Source organism: Oncorhynchus mykiss, chromosome 32 (genome assembly GCF_013265735.2).
Source record: "Oncorhynchus mykiss isolate Arlee chromosome 32, USDA_OmykA_1.1, whole genome shotgun sequence".
NCBI lineage: Eukaryota > Metazoa > Chordata > Actinopteri > Salmoniformes > Salmonidae > Oncorhynchus > Oncorhynchus mykiss.
This window is the reverse complement of record NC_050572.1, coordinates 23,958,250-23,979,343: the sequence shown is the minus strand read 5'-3', so window position 1 is coordinate 23,979,343 and position 21,094 is coordinate 23,958,250. Positions and strand designations below refer to the sequence as shown.

Genomic DNA, 21,094 nt, shown 5'->3' with positions numbered 1-21,094 from the left:
AAACGGATCAGAATTAGCTCATGCTCGAAATTGTTTCTACACGGACCATTTATAGGACAGGAATGACCGGAAACACATAAGACACAATAACAACAACACACGGGCCTATGTCTAACTAGCTACACGAAATCGAAGTGAAATTGCATAGATCATCTAACAATAGCAACATTTTATGTTACTTTACTCAACTTTTTAAAGAAACCTAACACTGGTAAGGTAAGTCATTTGCATTTGTTTGATAAAAACCGAACTAACTAGACGTTAGAAAGAGCCGCTAACGTTAGTTCGCTGGTCAAACGTGACATTTGATACTTCGGAAGTTACAATGATATCAAACTGAAAGTCACATTGTATTTAGTTCTGATATTACAATCTATGATCAACTTTCAGGCATAGTCCTAGGTTCTACATACATAAAGGTAACAACAGCAGAATGTTTACTGCATTTTATCATTCCAAGTGTCGTGATGATGTTGCAATATGTGGTCTTAATTGTTTTTCTCGCCTTTGCAGACAGCGTAAGGAGTCAAGTATGTTCAGTTTTTTCGGACATCGTAATAAAGACTCTTCCAAGAAGTCATCGTCAGAGGGGGATACAGATGGGTTCGTGATAATCGGTGAGAAACACACGAAACTTCATCTTGCTGAATTTGTAAGAGTGAGAAATGTAAATCTGCTATAGGCACTCAACGTCTAGATGCTCAACAGAACTTTGAGGTTTCAGGCCATCCTACTGCTCAGTAGGCTCCGGTCAGTTTGGAAACCAACACTCACCATTTAACAAGTTGGGCGGAACACACACACAAAGTAATGCTGTGATAATCATTTAATCCGTGAAATGTGTGGGTTCCACAATGCTCTTCTGGTTGTACAAATCTTGTTGTATAAATCTGCGAGTGGTCTCTAAATGGCGGCTGGGCCTCTCCTGATCACCTACTGATATCACCCAGAACAATGCTTTGGGGGTTGTGTCTCAGATAGTTGCACACAATGTTGTCATTGTGTCCACCACTATTTTATTATAAAATTGTATTTTAAACGTTTCAAATTGCTGTACACATTTAGTCAAGAACATAGGCATATATTTTGAGTTTCTTGTTCCTTTTTTACATTTAAATGAAACTTCTTTTTTTATCTCCAAGACTAAATCCTGAACCTCTACTTTGTAACACTAAGCTTCAAAAAGGGTTTCAGTCCACGTACACTAAACAAAAATATAAACGCAAGATGTAAAGTGTTGGTCCCATGTTTCATGAGCTGAAATAAAAGATCCCAGAAAGATCCCATACACACACAAATCTTATTTTGTGCACACATTTCTTTACATATCTGTTAGTGCGCATTTATCCATTGCCAAGATAATCTGTCTTATCAAGAAGCAGATTAAACAGCATGATTATTACACAGGTGCACCTGTGGGGACAATAAATGGACACTCTAAAATGTGCAGTTTTGTCACATAACACAATGTCACAGATGTCTCAAGTTTTGAGGGAGTGTAAAATTGGCATGCTGACTGCAGGAATGTCCACCAGAGCTATTGCCAGATAATTTAAGTTCTCTACCATATGCCACCTCCAACGTCGTTTTAGAGAATTTGGCTGTACGTCCAACTGGATTCACAACTCCAGACCAGGACCTCCACATCCAGCTTCTTCAGCTGCGGGATCGTCTGAGACCAGCCACCTGGACAGCAGATGAAACTGTGGGTTTGCACAACCGAAGAATTTCTGCACAAACTGTCTGAAACAGTCTCAGGGAAGCTCATCTTGCTTGTTGTCTTGACTGCAGTTCAACGTTATAACTGACTTCAGTGGGAAAATGGTCACCTTCGATGGCCACTGGCGAAGTGTGCTCTTCATGGATGAATCCCGGCTTCAACTGTACTGGGCAGATGGCATTGTGTGAGCGAGCGATTTGCTGATGTCAACTTTGAAGAGTGCCTCATGGTGGGGTTAAGGAAGGGGGATACCTAGTCAGTTGTACAACTGAATGCCTTCAACTGAAATGTGTCTTCTGCATTTAACCCAACCCCTCTGATTCAGAGAGGTGCTGCCTTCATCAACATCAACAGTGGGTTAACTGCCTTGCTCAGGGGCAGAATGACAGATTTTTACCTTGTCAGCTCAGGGATTTGATCCAGCAACATTTGGGTTACTGGCCCAAAGCCCTAATCACTAGGCTACCTTCTGGTTATGGTTTGGGCAGGCATAAGCTACAGACAACGAACACAATTGCATTTTATCGATGGCAATTTGAATGCAAAGAGATATTGTGATGAAATCCTGAGGCCCATTGTCATTGTCATGCAATTCATCCGCTGCCGTAACCTCATGTTTCAGCGTGATAATACACGGCACAATGTCGCAAGGATCTGTACACAATCTCTGGAAGCTGAAAATGTCCCAGTTCTTCCATGGCCTGTATACTCACCAGACATATGTCACCCATTGAGCATGTTTGGGACGTGTACAACAGCGTGTTCCAGTTCCCGCCAATATCTAGTAACTTCACACAGCCATTGAAGAGGAGTGGGACAACATTCCACAGGCCACAATCAACAGACTGATCAACTCAATGCGAAGGAGATGTCATGCTAGATGAGGCAAATGGTGATCACACCAGATACTGACTGGTTTTCTGATCCATGACGCTACCTTTAGGTATCTGTGACCAACGGATGCATGTGAAGTCCATAGATTATTTAAATTGACTGATTTCCTTATATGAACTGTAACTCAAATCTTAAATTATTGCACGATGCGTTTTTATTGTTTTTGTTCAGTGTAGTTTTAAGTATGTCACCAGCATTGAATAATGTCTTTCAACACTTCCTTGAGGTTGAGATGAACCTGAAATGAAAGTAAGGCATTGCACAACAGTTTTCTGGTGCTCATGGGCATGGTAATTTTGCATAATATAGGATTGCTACATTCTTTACTGAAAAATGAAGGTAAATCCTGCCAATTTTGAAGGTCCAATGCATCAACCTCCTTTTTAGTACCTTTTCAAATTCTAAGCCTCAAATAATGAAAATGTTATTGTAAGTCAGGAAGCTCCCTCCCCCTCTTTCCTCTACCAGTAAAGAGCAGTATAATTGGCTCTTTAAAAAACGGCGTTGACTGGTAGCCCTGCTGGTGGACCTGGGTTAAAATACTACTCAGTCATTTCAAATACTTTAGCTGGGCTTGATTGGGCTTGCCTGGTGCGATGGAACCAAAGTAGTCACAAAAGTGCAAATGCAACCCATCTGGCACTCCAGGTAGGTTAAAGCTAACGCCAAACGCATTTAAAGTGATTTCAAATAGTACTTGAACCCAGCTTTGGCTGTTGGTGGAGCAGTAGACACAGATGGTCAGGAGTTTGTTTCTCTTGGCAGACAGAAGAGAGCCAGTCTCAGAGCCAATGTCTCTTCCCAGATAAAGTAGAAAGAGTCTGACTGAGCTCAGACGTTCTAGTGTAAACCCAATGACTGTGCTCTGTTTAATCATGTTCTCTGTTCAAAGACGCCAATGACTGTGCGTGTGTTTTTGTAAGGAAGGAAGGGCTCAGTCAGATGGCTGATGAGGAAACCAGGGAGTTTGAAAGGTGAATCACCATAATGGAATTAATAGATTTACTCTGGGTGTAATGAATGTTGATGGGAGTTGTGGTTGTACTTTAATTGAAAGCCATTGTTAGGCTAATTTGTCCAGCTGCATTGAACATGAACATTCATAGACAATTTTCTGTTGATTTTTTTTTTTTTAAATTACTTTTTAAATCATTTTTACTGTATAAATGTTTATTTTTTTAATTATCTGTGAAGGTTAGCTACGTGTTTTCCCTGAAATCTGCCATTCACATTTGCCGTTCACACCACAGCCTCTTTTCACGTTATGCTCTTTCCTGGTACTGATGGCTCCAGACCGAAGTAAGCAGTTCTTACAAAGCTGATCTGTGGGGCTCTGTCTGGGTCTGTATGGCAGGGGGCATATCATCTGTATGGCAGCGGGCATATCATCTGTCTGGGTCTGTAGGGCAGGGGGCATATCGTCTGTCTGGGTCTGTATGGCAGGGGGCATATCGTCTGTCTGGGTCTGTATGGCAGGGGGCATATCGTCTGTCTTGGTCTGTATGGCAGGGGGCATATCGTCTGTCTGGGTCTGTATGGCAGGGGGCATATCGTCTGTCTGGGTCTGTATGGCAGGGGGCATATCGTCTGTGGGTCTGTATGGCAGGGGGCATATCGTCTGTCTGGGTCTGTATGGCAGGGGGCATATCGTCTGTCTGGGTCTGTATGGCAGGGGGCATATCGTCTGTCTGGGTCTGTATGGCAGGGGGCATATCGTCTGTCTGGGTCTGTATGGCAGGGGGCATATCGTCTGTCTGGGTCTGTATGGCAGGGGGCATATCGTCTGTCTGGGTCTGTATGGCAGGGGGCATATCGTCTGTCTGGGTCTGTAGGGCAGGGGGCATATCGTCTGTCTGGGTCTGTATGGTAAGGGGGTGGATATCATGTGCCACTCTAACCTTTCACTTTCCCAGCCAGCAGCCTGCCGGTTGTGTAGGTTCAGGTTGAGGCTGTGGGAGAGAAACCCTGCCTACTGGGATTTTCCGTTGAGATTGGGAGGCTGGCAGCAGGATCCTCTGTGGCCCTTCTCGCCTCCATCCACATTTGGTTATTCAGGCAGAAAGAAATCCTCATGGGGAAAGCGGGCGAGCGAGAGGAGGCAGGCAGTGCATTCAAAAATGAGACCCCCCCTCTTTTAATGACCCCCCCCCCCCCCCCCCCCCACACAATATTTTTATGCCTGGGTTTTCAGCCTCTTTAGGTTTTGGCCCACAGCATGACTTCACAGTCTGATTATTCAGACCAATAACCAGTCATCTTTTATTTGCGTTTGTATCCTCCTACATTGAAGGGGTAAGCGGGGTAGACTTTAGACTATCTGCCAGTCAGGGCTGTATATGCAAATATATACAAATTTGTATCAACACGCCCACATGACCAGACTGAGCATTTCTATGGCAAAAGGAAGCTCAGGGAAATAAATTACAAAAAAATATATGATTTTCATGAAATAAACACACACAGTGTGTTTACATGACATTAGACATACAGTGTGATTTTTAAACATTTCATAAAAAAAGATTGCATGCAGTCTTTTAAGAGAAAAAAATCTGCAGACTCCACCCCTGACGCTAGATGGAGGGATGGCTCACATTTGTCAGGGGCCATGGAGTTTAATCTCATTTTACCTCAGAAGATTAGCTAATTAGCTATTACAATAACAACGAATTCCTCTTCCCAGTCTAAGCTGTTCATCTGTAACACCACATTTTTTTGTCCTGTCAGATGGAATAAGATGAGATAATAAAACAAATCCTATCTCCCTAGTCATCTCTGTGACGATCCAAGTCGAGGGCCTTCAGTCCCTCAAAGGCAGGATGTGTGTTTGCACATCCCTGTCTGATGCTGACACTCTTGAGGAGTGGGCCTGGTTGACTGCTGAAGTCATGAGCAGCTGCCTGTGCCTTTTCTGGGAGCCAATCTCCCTCTCTCACAGGTTCTAAGCCCAGTCGGTAGACAGACAATAGCCTTACTTGTATTTGGATGGCTGTCAGTGTCTACTGTCTCACGACAGTTGAAGTTGTCTCTTTCACTAACTTCTTGTTCAATAAGCCTACACCCCCACACCACATTCATTTGAACCTTTGTCCTCAGCGGTTGTGTTTTTGTGTCTAAAGTCTTTATTTATTTAGCTCAGATAGTAGGGCACTCAGTAGCAAATGCCACTGTTTTCCAGGGAGTCCTGAAGTCATTGCACGATGCACACCCTTGCATTACTTGTATGTGAGTTCATAAGTGTTTCAGTCATTGATCACTGGTCGCTTAAGAGAAGATTGTGACTTAACCCATCCAGAAAATAAACCTGAGGCTAACGGTGTCTATCATTAGTAGAGCTAGTTTGTTCTATCCTATCTGGACTGGCAGAGCTGTTTTAAAAGAAGCCTGCTAGCCTGACAAGCTGCATGTCATTGTCAAGGTCCACACTCTAAGCAGGTCACACAACTCCAGCACGAATCATGACATAACGTGATGTCATTGTCAAGGTCCACACTCTAAGCAGGTCACACAACTCCAGCACGAATCATGACATAACGTGATGTCATTGTCAAGGTCCACACTCTAAGCAGGTCACACAACTCCAGCACGAATCATGACATAACGTGATGTCATTGACAAGGTCCACACTCTAAGCAGGTCACACAACTCCAGCACGAATCATGACATAACGTGATGTCATTGACAAGGTCCACACTGCACAGAGCAGGTTGATGCAGAATGTAACTGTGCTCCTTTTCATTCCTCTTCGCTTGTGTTAAGTTGATCAGCTCATGATCCAAACCAGAACGTTATAAGCCTCTCTCCTTCCCTGACACTGTTTAGACAAGATTTTCATTTTGACGTCCTTTAAAGATTTTGTTGTTGTTGCCAGTCCAGTTTCCACTGGCAGTTATCCAAACACACAAAGTGAAGGTATTTTCACGATGTTGAACGTGAAAACGACATGCAGCCTTACAATAATGTGAAGTCAAGTACTACCGAACTAACCTGTCGCAGAGATTGTGTGTGTGTATATATATATATATATATATATATATATATATATTTATTTATTTATTTATTTCAGTACATTAGCTTGGTTATCCCTTTCTCCTTCTGAAGGATTTAGTAAATGGGAGAGAGAAATTCCTGCACGCTATCGAGCAGACGGATGCATGCTCTGTGTTTTACTGACAGAGAGAGAGAGGCCTGTTCCCGGATAGGGAGTTAGGCCCTAACTGCCTGTATGTGTACTCTCATGCCCAGAGAGAGAGGGCTGTGTCCAGAGACAAGGCCATGCATGTACAATGCTGACAACACATAAAGAGGTGAATATAGGCTAGGTTTACTTTACATGGCATTATTTAGATGCCCTTGTTGTCTTAGGACTTGCACTGCTTGCTGTGGAATAATGAGTGCTTTGTAGGTGAACAATGCTTACCATGCCAAGAATTAATTCACAGATGTGGATGGAAATGTGGGCTTGTCAGGAAATTGAGGGAAGAGCTAGGGATATTTTTGTACCTGTAGACCTGAGGGGGGAAATCAAAGCTATAAATTCAAGGCATAAAAGGCATTTATATTGCATAATTCTATACCTCAAACATGGATGGATATATGAATATCCATCATAACAATAAATTAAGACAATAGACAAAATATTTGTATTAAAATAATCTGAGCTTGATGTTAGTGAAGCTGAGAGACATTGTACTACTAGACTAGAGTGAGCCGATAGATCCCATTGTTCCTGTGCAGAGTAGAGTAACCTTTGTTTTGTCAGGGTGCTCTGGGCCTCAATTCCCTCTCATGGAGATAATTTAACCCTCTATAGAGAGAGACGTTGGTGGACTGGAGACGCACTGAGCTCCGATCAAAGGAAGCTGGTGAGATCAGGGAGGATGACTCCATGCTGGAGAGTGAGTTTACTCCCAGAGGAGAGGGGTAGGAGTGGAGATGGAAATGGTTACAGAGGGGAGGAAAAAGGGAAGGAGGAGAGTTTGAAAAGTGTTTATCTGTGGACATTGACAACATGCAGTCAATTAGTCTAGTTACTAAGGCCTGGTAGTTGTCCCCCAGATGACATGATGCAAGAGGAATGGGGTTGAGAACATAGGCTAGGCTACACCAGAGAGAGGGTTGGGAACATAGGCTAGGCTACACCAGAGAGAGGGTTGGGAACATAGGCTAGGCTACACCAGAGAGAGGGTTGGGAACATAGGCTAGGCTACACCAGAGAGAGGGTTGAGAACATAGGCTAGGCTACACCAGAGAGAGGGTTGGGAACATAGGCTAGGCTACACCAGAGTGAGGGTTGGGAACATAGGCTAGGCTACACCAGAGTGAGGGTTGGGAACATAGGCTAGGCTACACCAGAGTGAGGGTTGGGAACATAGGCTAGGCTACACCAGAGTGAGGGTTGGGAACATAGGCTAGGCTACACCAGAGTGAGGGTTGGGAACATAGGCTAGGCTACACCAGAGTGAGGGTTGGGAACATAGGCTAGGCTACACCAGAGTGAGGGTTGGGAACATAGGCTAGGCTACACCAGAGTGAGGGTTGGGAACATAGTCTAGGCTACACCAGAGTGAGGGTTGGGAACATAGGCTAGGCTACACCAGAGAGAGTTGCAGGTGTGTTCTGGTCCACGTAGTGCTCTGTGGGACTGTATTGCTGTGTTAATGCTGTGTAATCTATTAATGTGATCAGAAGGCCACTCTACTCGTTAAACCACATCTAATCACCCAATTGACCTGGTTGTCCCAATGAAGGAAAAAATACACCAGTCAGGCTAATAACTTCTGTTACGAAGACCATTAGGAAAGTAGGACTTGGAGAGGGTTCTAGTAGTGGGACTCATGCACATGTATGTTGATGAAGAATCTAGGCCTACGCCCACAGTGTACACAATGACTCTTGTTTTTTGTTTTTTTCTCTCCAGGAGAAACTGTTGAGGAACAGAGGCAGAAGATCCAAAACATCAGCAAACCATCATGTAACGTCATTGTGCAACCATCAAAGGTGATTGTCTTTATAACCAGGGGACGGCGCTATGCAGAACATACAGTATAACACTCCGTATGGGATCTGATCGAAAATAGCACACCATATAGAGTCATTTAGGACGCAACATGGGTTGCGTTACTCAAAACTGCCAAGATGTCCGTCTTGAATGTGCTGTACCAGGAAACACAACTGTTGTAGACTTAAACGGACAGCAGTGAGACTGACTGACTTAAAGCACTGTGAGTTTGCTTTCTTCTTCCCTGTCTGGCCTAGCTCATCCTGCCTGCATACATACTGCCTACAGTCTGCTGCTGCTGTGTTGGTGACAGATGCTGAGTGGCATGGGTGTGATCCTGTAAACACACAGAGGCTTGCGGGCCAACGAATGCCATTACCATTCAGCATGCTCCATGCCTGCTACACTGGGTCTGGACTGCAGTCTGGACATATGGTGGCTGTAGAAAAGCTCTATTGTGTTGCTGCTAGTTGGCCGTATGATCTGGTTAGGGCTACTAGTCCTTGAAGTTGCCTGTGGCCATTATGAGTTTAATCAAGGGCAATATGTCAATGGAAGCTGTGTGTGTTGAATGTCATATGGTGACATTGCACTGCAGCTTGGCTCCCGTAGTTCAATGATTGAGATCTACGGTGTGCCGTGCCCTGCCCTTTCATGTTGTGCACATAGGAAGTTACAGACCCTTGACCTTCATACAGTACAGGCACCTACCTACAACACTATAAACCTGTCCTGATTCATACTGTACAGACGCCTACCTACAACACTATAAACCTGTCCTGAATCCTACTGTACAGGCTCCTACCTACAACACTATAAACCTGTCCTGCTTCAGGGTGGGCTATATATGACAAATCGAGAGGGACAGATGGTGGGACACTACCTACAGTGTTCTGTATTGGTTGTAACAGAGGTTATATTAGGCTATAGTGGTTAAAGTTTAAAAATATAAACTTACTTTATATGTGAAGTGGTAGAAGTTATAAAAAATAAGGAAAAGACAGCACACTGCTGTTCATGCTCCCAGGTGAGTCCTCGTCATCATCGTGTTTGAGAGCACAAACACTCAGACTCATTAAAGGATGTTTCCGTGGTTACGTCCCAACTGAATGTTATGTTAATTGTACAGGAATAAGCCATTTCCTGTAACAACATCTTCTCTGCATTTAGGCTTTCATTTGGTCTTAATTACTAGGCCCAAAGCACAGCTTTGCACTTGGTGTGTACACCAAATCCTTTTGAATTAACGAAGTCATTTGAAGAGTAAAAACAGTAGGCCTATAATATCATGGAAGACACAGGCTAAAATCATTTTGTGTGGTGTTTTCTTGTGTTTCGGGGTACACTCACTGGTACGCTAGTTGAGTTTCAGTGTTTGCTTGTGTTTTGTGGTACACTCACTAGTACAATTAGTGAGTGTACACAATTAAGTAACTAAGCGTACTATATACAGAAAATATTGAATTAGTCAGTTCCAATACCATATTTACATGTGCAGGAATACTGAAATGATGGAGGTAGATATGTAAAGGGTAAGGTGACTAGGCAACACGATATAAGAAACAGAGTAGCAGCAGCTTGTATGTGAGTGGGTGTGCGGGTGTGTAGAGTAAATGTATGTACAAATTATGTGTGAGTGAGCAAATCGTGTGTGTGCGTGTGCATTAGAGGTCGACCAAATTATGATTTTTCAACGCCGATACCGATTATTGGGGGACAAAAGAAAGCCGATACCGATTAATCGGCCGATGTTTAAAATGTGTGTGTGTGAAATTAAAAAAAAAAAATATATATATATATATATATATATATATATATATATATATACACACATTTTTGTAATAATGACAATTGCAACAATACTGAATGAACACTTTTATTTTAACTTAATATAATGCATATGGGCTTTTGGATGGGTGTTCTTAAGGTGATTCCACCTTTTGATTTAGCCGTTGCTGACTCCATGCTTACATCTTTATCACAAATAAGACACCTTGCTTTCCCTGGTGCCAATTCCATGTAATACCTACACTGGTGCTCTGCTTTTCTCTGCCATCTGTAAAACACACACAGCTCTGAAGTGACAATGATACTGAAGAGTCTGCTTAGGAGACAAATACTCTCAACTGTTTGAATAAAAATAGAGTTTAAGTTACCTGTGATGAATGTTGAAAACAAAAACTGTAATTTCTATATGCAGGAAATCCTATTTTAATAATGGACATGGTAAGAATTGACTGCCATAATTCCCATGACACCTTCTAGTAAAATCTGAAAAGCGGTTCTTTCATCTATTCCATAGGATATTTTTTAGATTAACTTAAAATAAGGTCTGTGTTTCCTGTAGGCTTACACCACCTTGCCAATTTTATAACTGTGTAGATAGATATCCATAGGACAAAGTAACTGATCAATATTGGCTAAATATAAGCGAAGATCATTTTTTTTGTACAGTGGATTTATGAAAATATGTTGACAAACGTTACCTTATCCTAGTGAGATTTACATGGGTATCAAAAGGTTTAAGCACGAAACACAGACCTTATCTGAAGTAGATCAAGACATTCTCTATGGAGATGAACGGTAAAATAACGAAGGAAGTTCAGCCGCACGTTATTACAGGAATTATAACGCGTCGACTATTTCTCTCTAAACCGTATACCTTTGACTATTACGAGCCTGCTGCTGCCTACCACCCCTCAGTCAGACTGCTCTATAAATATCAAATACGAGCCTTAGGTCAAATCCGGAAACGATCACCCGTATTTTATCTAACGGGTGGCATCCACGAGTCTAAATATTCCTGTTACATTGCACAACCTTCAATGTTATGTCATAATTACGTAAAATTCTGGCAAATTAGTTCGCAAAGAGCCAGGCGGCCCAAACTGTTGCATATACCCTGACTCGGCGTGCAATGAACGCAAGAGAAGTGACACAATTTCACCTGTGTCACGAACCGGCTCAAAGGAGACAACGTGGAGATAAGGAGTAACAAAACATATATTTATTAAATAAGTAACTAAGTACAATATACAATAGTGTGTGTAATCAGTAGTGTAAGTGAGTGTTTTGCATGCATGAATGTGATAATGCAGGGTGTTGAAAGGTGCCAAAGCAAACAACCAAAAGGCCACCAAGATGCACAACAAAATCTAGAAAGGTGTCTGCATGGAGAGAGTCTCCTCCATGAATGTGGAAGAGGTCTATTTATCCTGGGACACACCTGGCACAGGTGTTTCCCATGTAGCTGACGACCCTCCCAACTCCGCCCACCGGCATCCTAATAAGGAAACAAGAACAAAGAGCGAATATGGCAGACAGAGTGGGAGGGTCGTCACACCTGGTTAATATTGCCTGCTAACCTGGATTTATTTAGCTAAATAAGCAGCTTTAAAAATATATACTTGTGTATTGATTTTAAGAAAGGCATTGATGTTTATGGTTAAGTACACATTGGAGCAACGACCAGTCGTTGATTGATTGTTTTTTATAAGATAAGTTTAATGCTAGCTAGCAACTTACCTTGGCTTACTGCATTCGCATAACAGGCAACCTCCTCGTGAGGCAGGTGATTAGAGCGTTGGACTAGTTAACTGTAAGGTTGCAAGATTGGATCCCCCGAGCTGACAAGGTAAAAATATGTCGTTCTGCCTCGTTCCTAGGCCGTCATTGAAAATAAGAATGTGTTCTTAACTGACTTGCCTAGTTAAATAAAGATTAAATAAAGGTGTAAAACAAAATTGGCGCCCAAAAATACCGATTTCAGATTATTATTAAAACTTGAAATCGGCCCTAATTAATCGGCCATTCCGATTAATCGGTCGACCTCTAGTGTGCATAGAGACAGTTCAAATATTGAAATAGGTCAATAAAGATAGACGTTAAACTCGGGCTGTGTAGGTATTTTGTTAGCAACTTATCAGTCATATTGCTTGGGGATAGAAGTTGTTCAGGAGTCTGTTGGTGTCAGACTTGATGTACCGGCATTTCTTGCCGTGCGGCAGCAGATAAAATAGTCTGGCTTGGGTGGCTGGAGTCTTGGACGATTTTCTGGGCCTTCTTTTCTCACCGCCTGATCTAGAGGTTCTGGATGGCAGGGAGCTCGTCCCCAGTGATGTACTGGGCTGTCCACACAACCCTCTGTAGTGCCATGCGATCGAGGGTGGAGCTATTGCCATACCAAGCAGTGATGCAGCCAGTCAAGATGCTCTCAATGGTACAGCTGTAAAATCTTTTCTGGATTTGAAGGCCCATGCCAAACCTTTTCAACCTCCCGAGGGGGAAGAGGCACTGTCGTGCCTTCTTCACAACTGTGCATGTGTGTTTTGGGCCATTTTTAAGTCTTTAGTGATTTGGACACTGAGGAACTTGAAGTTGTCTACCTGCTCTATTGCCGCCCCGTCGATGGGGCTGTGCTCACCCCCCCAATTCCTACAGTCCACAATCAGCTCCTTGGTCTTGCTTGTGTTGAGGGAGAGGTTGTTGTTCCGACACCATATTGCCAGGTCACTGACCTCCTCCCTGTAGGCTGACTCATCGTCGCCGGTGATCAGGCCTACACCATTGTCAGCGAACTTGATAATGTTGCTGGAGTCGTGTGTGGCCACACCTTGTGGCTTCCTTCCTTAAGACTTCGCAGAGCTCTGAAACATCATCTTGACCGTGTCATGACACTGTTTTGTGTTCCATCACTAGTGTTTTAGTTGCAACCTACCCGCCCTTAAAAATCTGTTTTCATGTTTGCCAAAAATGTGCTACATTAGTCTTCCTTGTCATGTGTAACCTACACTTGTTTCTAAATGTAATGCCTGAAGGTGGACATTTTCTCTCCTCTTCTCCCCAGTCATCCAGTGCAACACCTTCCCAGGCCCACCACTCTCCAGCCCCCGCTCCACCTTCCGTGATCGCCCCATCACCAGGGCCCATGTGGAAGCCCCCTGCGCCCATCGTGGAGGCCCCACCGTCTCTCCCAGAGCTACTAGGAGATGTCCCGTTCACCCTGGCCCCCCATGTCCTGGCCATGCAGACAGGGGGTCCCGGGTTCCTCTTTTCTGAGATGCTGATGTCCCCCCGAGACATCAACCACAACCTGGCCTCCTTCACTTACGATTTCACCCTGGAGAACTCTGTGCTCTGTGACCATTGACCTGTCTACTTTCTGACTGTATGACCTCTGACCTTTTTGATCTGTCAACCTCCTCCAATACCAACCCTTTGTCAACCCTGGGTCGTGTTCATTGGGCAGCAAACAGAAGAAAACATACTGAAACAGGGCGGGACATCCTGGGCTTGCCTAATAAGAAAGGCACATTTTTGTTTTTAGAGTTTAGCTACATGTGCTCTACTGAACACAACCTTGGACTGTCTTGTCTCGTTACCATTCAGGTTTAGTTTCAGTTCCATGGGGCTCTGTCTGAGAATGGCAATACTATAATTAATAATAAACCTGGTTCTGGTGATGATCAGCATTAGGTGGGGTCAAAACTGCACCTGCCTGCAGTGATGTAGGTACACACAGTATGTAGGTAGATGGGTACACAGAATTCCACCTTTTTAAGATTGCAGATTAGGAATACTAGTTAAGAATGTTAATCACTTGCTGATGCATGTCATAGTAGTGCTGGTTCACTGTTTTAAGTGTGTGTGTGTGTGTCAGAAGAGCGTTAGCTTCATGTCGGATGATAGGAATGCTTGAACATAGCTGAGGCTTGCGTTGAAGAACAGAGTCAGGGTCTAGATTCACCTGCTGTTGTTGTTGGTTTAGGAATCACTGATTGACCTTTTGGGTTTGCACTAATGTACGTACCAGACAGATTTCAAATGGAATCTTAGGAAGGAAATGACTTCTTTATCTGGTTACGTTTTTTACCCTGGTGTCCTCACCTTTGCCAATGACGTTGAGAATATTTTAACAAGACATTTCCAAAAAAGTTTGTGTAGCATAAGCATTTCTACAATGGAACTTTCTAGCTTTTTGATAATGTATTTAAAATGTAAGAATATATACCCCCTAATTTACAACAGTTATTTTCAGGAGAGTGGCCTTCTCTTTTGGTCATCTTCAGCATGATGTCATCATGTGTTGTAACCTCCCACACATTGTATTTGTTATTTATTCTGAACTAAGTTTCCTCTAGTTCTCATGGCACAGTTCAGATTTGACAGTGTTTCATGGTATCCTGTAATATACAGTGCCTTTGGAAAGCATTCAGCCGTCCTTGATTTTTTTCCCCCCACATTTTGTTACGTTACAGCCTTATTCTAAAATGGATGAAATAAAACATTTTTTTCTCAGCAATCTACAAACAATAACCCATAATGACAAATTGAAAACAGTTTTTTTTTAAATTATTTTTGCAAATGTATTACAAAAAATATACGTATTTACATAATTCAGGCCCTTTGCTATGAGACTTGATATTGAGCTCCGGTGCATCCTGTTTCCATTAATCATCCTTAGATGTTTCTACAACTTGATTGAAGTCCACCTGTGGTAAATTTAGTTGATTTGGACATGATTTGGAAAAGCACACACCTGTCTATATAAGGTCCCACAGTTGACAGTTCATGTCAGGGCAAAAACCCAGCCATGAGGTCAAAGGAATTGTCCATCGAGCTCCGAGGCAGGATTGTGTCAAGGCACAGATCTGGGGAAGGGTACCAAATAATTTCTTCAGCATTGAAGGTCCCCAAGAACACAGTGGCCTCCATCATTCTTAAATGGTAGAAGTTTGATACCACCAAGACTCTTCCTAGAGCTGGCTGCCCGGCCAAACTGCGCAATTGATGGAGAAGGGCCTTGGTTGGAGACGTGACCAAGAACCCGGTGGTCACTCTGACAGAGCTCCAGAGTTCCTCTGTGAAGATGGGTGAACCTTCCAGAAGGACAACCATCTCTGCAGCACTCCAGCACTCAGGCCTTTATGGTAGTGGCCAGATGGACGCCACTCATTAAAAGGCACATGACAGTCCGCCTGGAGTTTGCCAAAAGATGCCTAAAGACTCTCAGACCATGAGAAACAAGGTTCTCTGGTCTGATGAAACTAAGATTGAACTCTTTGGCCTGAATGCCAAGCGTCACATCTGGAGGAAACCAGGCACCATCCCTACGGTGAAGCATGAAGCATGGTCATCATCATGCTGTGGGGATGTTTTTCTGTGGCAGGGACTGGGAGACTAGTCAGGACGAACGAAGCAAAGTACAGAGAGATCCATGATCCATGATGAAAACCTGCTCAGGACCTCAGACTGGGACGAAGGTTCACCTTCCAACAGGACAACGACCCTAATCACACAGCCAAGACAACGCAGGAGTGGCTTTGGGACAAGTCTCTAAATGTCCTTGAGTGGACCAGCCAGATCCCGGACTTGAACCCGATCGAACATCTCTGGAGAGACCTGAAAATAGCTGTGCAGCGACAGTCCCCATCCAACCTGACAGAGCTTGAGACGATCTGCAGAGCGGCATGAGAGAAACTCCCCAAATACAGGTGTGCCAAGCTTGTAGTGTCATATCCAAGAAGACTTGAGGCTGTAATCGCTGCCAAAGGTTCTTCAACAAAGTGCTGAGTAAAGAGTCTGAATACTTATGTTAATTTATTATTTCAGTTTTGTTTATTTTTTTTACATACTTTTGCAAAAAATGAATAAAAACCTGTTTTTGCTTTGTGAGTTGTGTGTAGATAAGGATTTAAAAAAAATCTATTTTAGAATAAGGCCACAAAAAAAGGTGGAAAAAGTCAAGGGGTCTGAATACTTTCTGAATTCACTGTATCTATATACTGCATTGCACACTGGTAAGCAAATTATCTTGTGAACAATTACACATTCAGTTAACTCTCAATCAAAACTTTTGGACTGCTGTATAAATGGCCAAGAGAAGCCACATTATGTTGCATAATAAACTGTTTATTTTATGACAATTATTTTGAAGTTAACTAATTATGAGTAGTTAACTCACAAGACAACCACTCAAGAATCTGAAAAGATGGCTCATAAGTTGCACTGGTATTTTCACTGCAATGTTGTGGTATTCCACATCATGTGAAATCATCCACAGATGCTGCGTTTGTACAGGCAGCTCAATTATTATTATTTTTTATTTATTTTACTAATCAGATCAGCTCTTTTGACAATAATTGGGCAAAAAAAAATCTGATTTTGGCTGCCTGTGTAAAGTTACTTTCTACTGTATACATTAGGAAATGTTTGGTATTGACCCTCTCTGGACAATCCTTTGCTATGCATAGCTGTAAACCAAGTGTATTCTGTCTGTCTGTGTTAAACGACACTGGATTTTCCCAGGCCTCTTCCTCTCTTTGTCATTCAATCACTGACCTAACCTTGCATGTTGATTTTGTTTCACAGGCATGGAAATACACTGCTCAAAAAAATAAAGGGAACACTAAAATAACACATCCTAGATTTTCTTTACATAGTTGAATGTGCTGACAACAAAATCACACAAGAATTATCAATGGAAATCAAATTTATCAACCCATGGAGGTCTGGATTTGGAGTCACACTCAAAATTAAAGTGGAAAACCACACTACAGGCTGATCCAACTTTTATGTAATGTCCTTAAAACAAGTCAAAATGAGGCTCAGTAGTGTGTGTGGCCTCCACGTGCCTGTATGACCTCCCTACAACGCCTGGGCATGCTCCTGATGAGGTGGCGGATGGTCTCCTGAGGGATCTCCTCCCAGACCTGGACTAAAGCATCCGCCAACTCCTGGATAGTCTGTGGTGCAACGTGGCGTTGGTGGATGGAGCGAGACAAGATGTCCCAGATGTGCTCAATTGGATTCAGGTCTGGGGAACAGGCAGGCCAGTCCATAGCATCAATGCCTTCCTCTTGCAGGAACTGCTGACACACTCCAGCCACATGAGGTCTAGCATTGTCTTGCATTAGGAGGAACCCAGGGCCAACCACACCAGCATATGATCTCACAAGGGGTCTGAGGATCTCATCTCGGTACCTAATGGCAGTCAGGCTACCTCTGGCGAGCACATGGAGGTGTGCGGCCCCCCAAAGAAATGCCACCCCACACCATGACTGACCCACCGCCAAACCGGTCATGCTGGAGGATGTTGCAGGCAGCAGAACGTTCTCCACGGCGTACCAGACTGTCACGTCTGTCACATGCTCAGTGCGAACCTGCTTTCATCTGTGAAGAGCACAGGGCGCCAGTGGCGAATTTGCCAATCTTGGTGTTCTCTGGCAAATGCCAAACGTCCTGCACGATGTTGGGCTGTAAGCACAACCCCCACCTGTGGACGTCGGGCCCTCATACCACCCTCGTGGAGTCTGTTTCAGACCGTTTTAGCAGACACATGCACATTTGTGGCCTGCTGGAGGTAATTTTGCAGGGCTCTGGCAGTGCTCCTCCTGGTCCTCCTTGCACAAAAGGCGGAGGTAGCGGTCCTGCTGCTAGGTTGTTGCCCTCCTACGGCCTCCTCCACGTCTCCTGATGTACTGGCCTGTCTCCTGGTAACGCCTCCATGCTCTGGACACTACGCTGACAGACACAGCAAACCTTCTTGCCACATCTCGCATTGATGTGCCATCCTGGATGAGCTGCACTACCTGAGCCACTTGTGTAGGTTGTAGACTCCGTCTCATGCTACCACTAGAGTGAAAGCACCGCCAGCATTCAAAAGTGACCAAAACATCAGCCAGGAAGCATAGGAACTGAGAAGTGGTCTGTGGTCCCCACCTGCAGAACCACTCCTTTATTGGGGTGCCTTGCTAAATGCCTATAATTTCCACCTGTTGTCTATTCCATTTGCACAACAGCATGTGAAATGTATTGTCAATCAGTGTTGCTTCCTAAGTGGACAGTTTGATTTCACAGAAGTGTGATTGACTTGGAGTTACATTGTGTTGTTTAAGGGTTCCCTTTATTTTTTGGAGCAGTGTATATACTTGTTTTCTTTTGTATTTTGGGGAGATTTAAGTTTGAGTAACTTCAGTTTTTTTGGTTTACTTGGATGTATTTTGGGGGTTTACTTACAAAGTGGTTCATTTATGTGGTTGTGCATGTTTGCTATTAACAATACATTGTTTTTTAAATGATTTAATTATCTTGCCCTGCTGTTTATTTTTTTGTAATTGAACTGAGGTGGTTCTCTAAAGGTGGTTGACCTGTAAAAGCATGAGTACTGTATTTTTATTCGTAGTAGTAGCTACTACATAGGAAATATGTTTTTATTGGGTTAGAATATGTTTTACATGCTCTAACCCAATGACAACATATCCTCTATCTGCCCTACTTACCTGCTTCTGTTTTCACAATGGCAGTACCTGAGCATCAGCCAAGTATTTGCCCATTATCCTGATAATATTAAATATTGTTACCAATTACTTCACACTGGAAGAAAGTAAGCTACACTAAAGCTACCCTTAAAAAAATATATACAGTTTACTTCACTAAAGTTATTTTGAAATTGTAGTCTACATCCAAATGTAAATCTGAAATGTCATAGTTTCAAAATCCAAAATGTCAAGAACAGATCCCTCTGTTGTCCGATGTTAACAGAATGTAATTTGTTCTATTAATCAAATTATTTTTCAAGTGAGAATTGGACAGGTCTGATGCTGATTTCACCCATATTTTATTTTTTCAAAAAGAGTAGTAGAGTTTAGTTCTAGTAGTTAGCTACTCCACTACATGGCAAAAAAAGTATTTAACTACTGAAAATACTACCTTGATTTGAATTTAGTTCAACGACCACCAAGCTACTTCAAAATGTAGGTAAATTACTAGTTGAACTACATGAAGTTCACTACTCCCCAACACTGCAACTTCAAAGTCATATTAAGAGTTTATGAAGGATGTTACATGCAATAGTACATCCAGAAAACCTCAACATTCAGTTGTAGTTTCTTTGAAGAAGTTTGAATGGCACTTTAAAATCAAACTATTTTACATTGTGGTATATCTGGAAAGTTTACACCCCCTTATTCTGAACCCGGTCTTCAGCGCTTCAGTCCTTTCAGTCCTTGTCCAATGCCTTTTAAATCGAATAGTTTGCTAAATATTGTATTTTCAGCTGTTTGAAGCTGCTGTACAAAACCAAAAGTAAAAGATGCTAAAGACAACTTATAGCGCACATGGAACAGATCTACCACTTCTTAGACTTGCTTTCAATGAGAGTGACATACTCTATGACTTATATTTCTATGTGAATTTGGTCGGTCACCCAAAAAGTTACATATTGCAGCCAGTGGTGGAAAAAGTACCTAATTTTCCTATTTGAGTAAAAGTAAAGATACCTTTAATAGAAAATGACTCAAGTGAAAGTCACCTGGTAAAATACTACTTGGGTAAAAGTATTTGGTTTTGAAATATACTTAAGTATCAAAAGTAAATGTAATTGCTAAAATATTCTTAAGTATCAAAATCAAAGTATAAATCATTTAAAACTCCTTATCTAAAGCAAACTAGATGGCATTATTTACTTGTTTTTTATTTATTTATGGAAAGCCAGGGGCATGCTCCAACAGTCAGACAATATTTACAAACTAAGCATGTGTTTAGTGAGTGTGTCAGATCAGAGGCTGTAGGGATGACAAGGGACGTTCTCTTGATAAGTGTGTGAATTAGACAATTTTCCTGTCCTGCTAAGCATTAAAAGTGTAAAAAGTACTTTTTTATGGAGGAAAAAGTACATACTTTTCTTTAGGAATGTAGTGAAGTAAAATTTGTAAAAAATATAAATAGTAAAGTACAGATACCCCCAAAAAACGACTTAAGTAAAAATAATTGAAAGTACTACTTAAGTACTTTACACAACCGATAGCAACTGTAACATTTATTTTGGTTCTGTATCCGCTTTGTTTTTCAATCGTATATGCATTTGATTGTGAATCAGCTATATATATATATATATATATATATATGTGTATATATATATATATATATATATATATATATATGTATATGTATATATATATATATATACATATGTATATATATATATATATATATATATGTATATGTATATATATGTATATATATATGTATGTATGTATGTATGTATGTATGTGTTTAGCCTAGTGGTTAGAGCGATGGACTAGTAATGGAAGGTTGCAAGTTCAAATCCCCGAGCTGACAAGGTACAAATCTGTCGTTCTGCCCCTGAACAGGCAGTTAACCCACTGTTCCTAGGCAGTCATTGAAAATAAGAATTTATTCTTAACTGACTTGCCTAGTAAAATAAATAAATTTGTACAAATTTGTACAAAAGCAGGCTATTAAAAACAAGTTCAAATAATATTTTTATTATTATTGTCTTGATGGTAGTGAAAATACATATGGGGCTTAGTACTTTATAAAACTGTAATACATGTTGTTAGTGTAACAGTATTGCTTCTGTCTGTTACATTAGTACAGCAGTATGTGGATTTTTAGGAGGGATCTAGCTACAGTATTGTAATATTTCAACTGTGCAGTGGATGTTTCAATTTACGATGATT

The 21,094-nt window shown here is 42.0% G+C and overlaps 1 protein-coding gene across 4 annotated transcripts; it reads left to right on the top strand.

The window, feature by feature from the left end:
* Positions 1–64: 64 nt before the first annotated feature.
* Positions 65–14,545, top strand: umad1 (UBAP1-MVB12-associated (UMA) domain containing 1). Of its 4 annotated transcripts, none has more exons than XM_036971028.1 (5): positions 67–216; positions 391–419; positions 514–617; positions 8,532–8,611; positions 13,459–14,545. In XM_036971028.1, the coding sequence occupies exons 3-5, from the start codon at positions 533–535 to the stop codon at positions 13,759–13,761; spliced, it is 468 nt and encodes a 155-aa protein (XP_036826923.1). In that variant the 5' UTR covers positions 67–216; positions 391–419; positions 514–532; the 3' UTR covers positions 13,762–14,545. The 4 variants fall into 4 exon arrangements, with proteins under 4 accessions (XP_036826922.1, XP_036826923.1, XP_036826924.1 ...); XM_036971029.1 differs by having other exon boundaries at positions 75–211; XM_036971027.1 differs by lacking the exon at positions 391–419 and having other exon boundaries at positions 65–216.
* Positions 14,546–21,094: the final 6,549 nt, after the last annotated feature.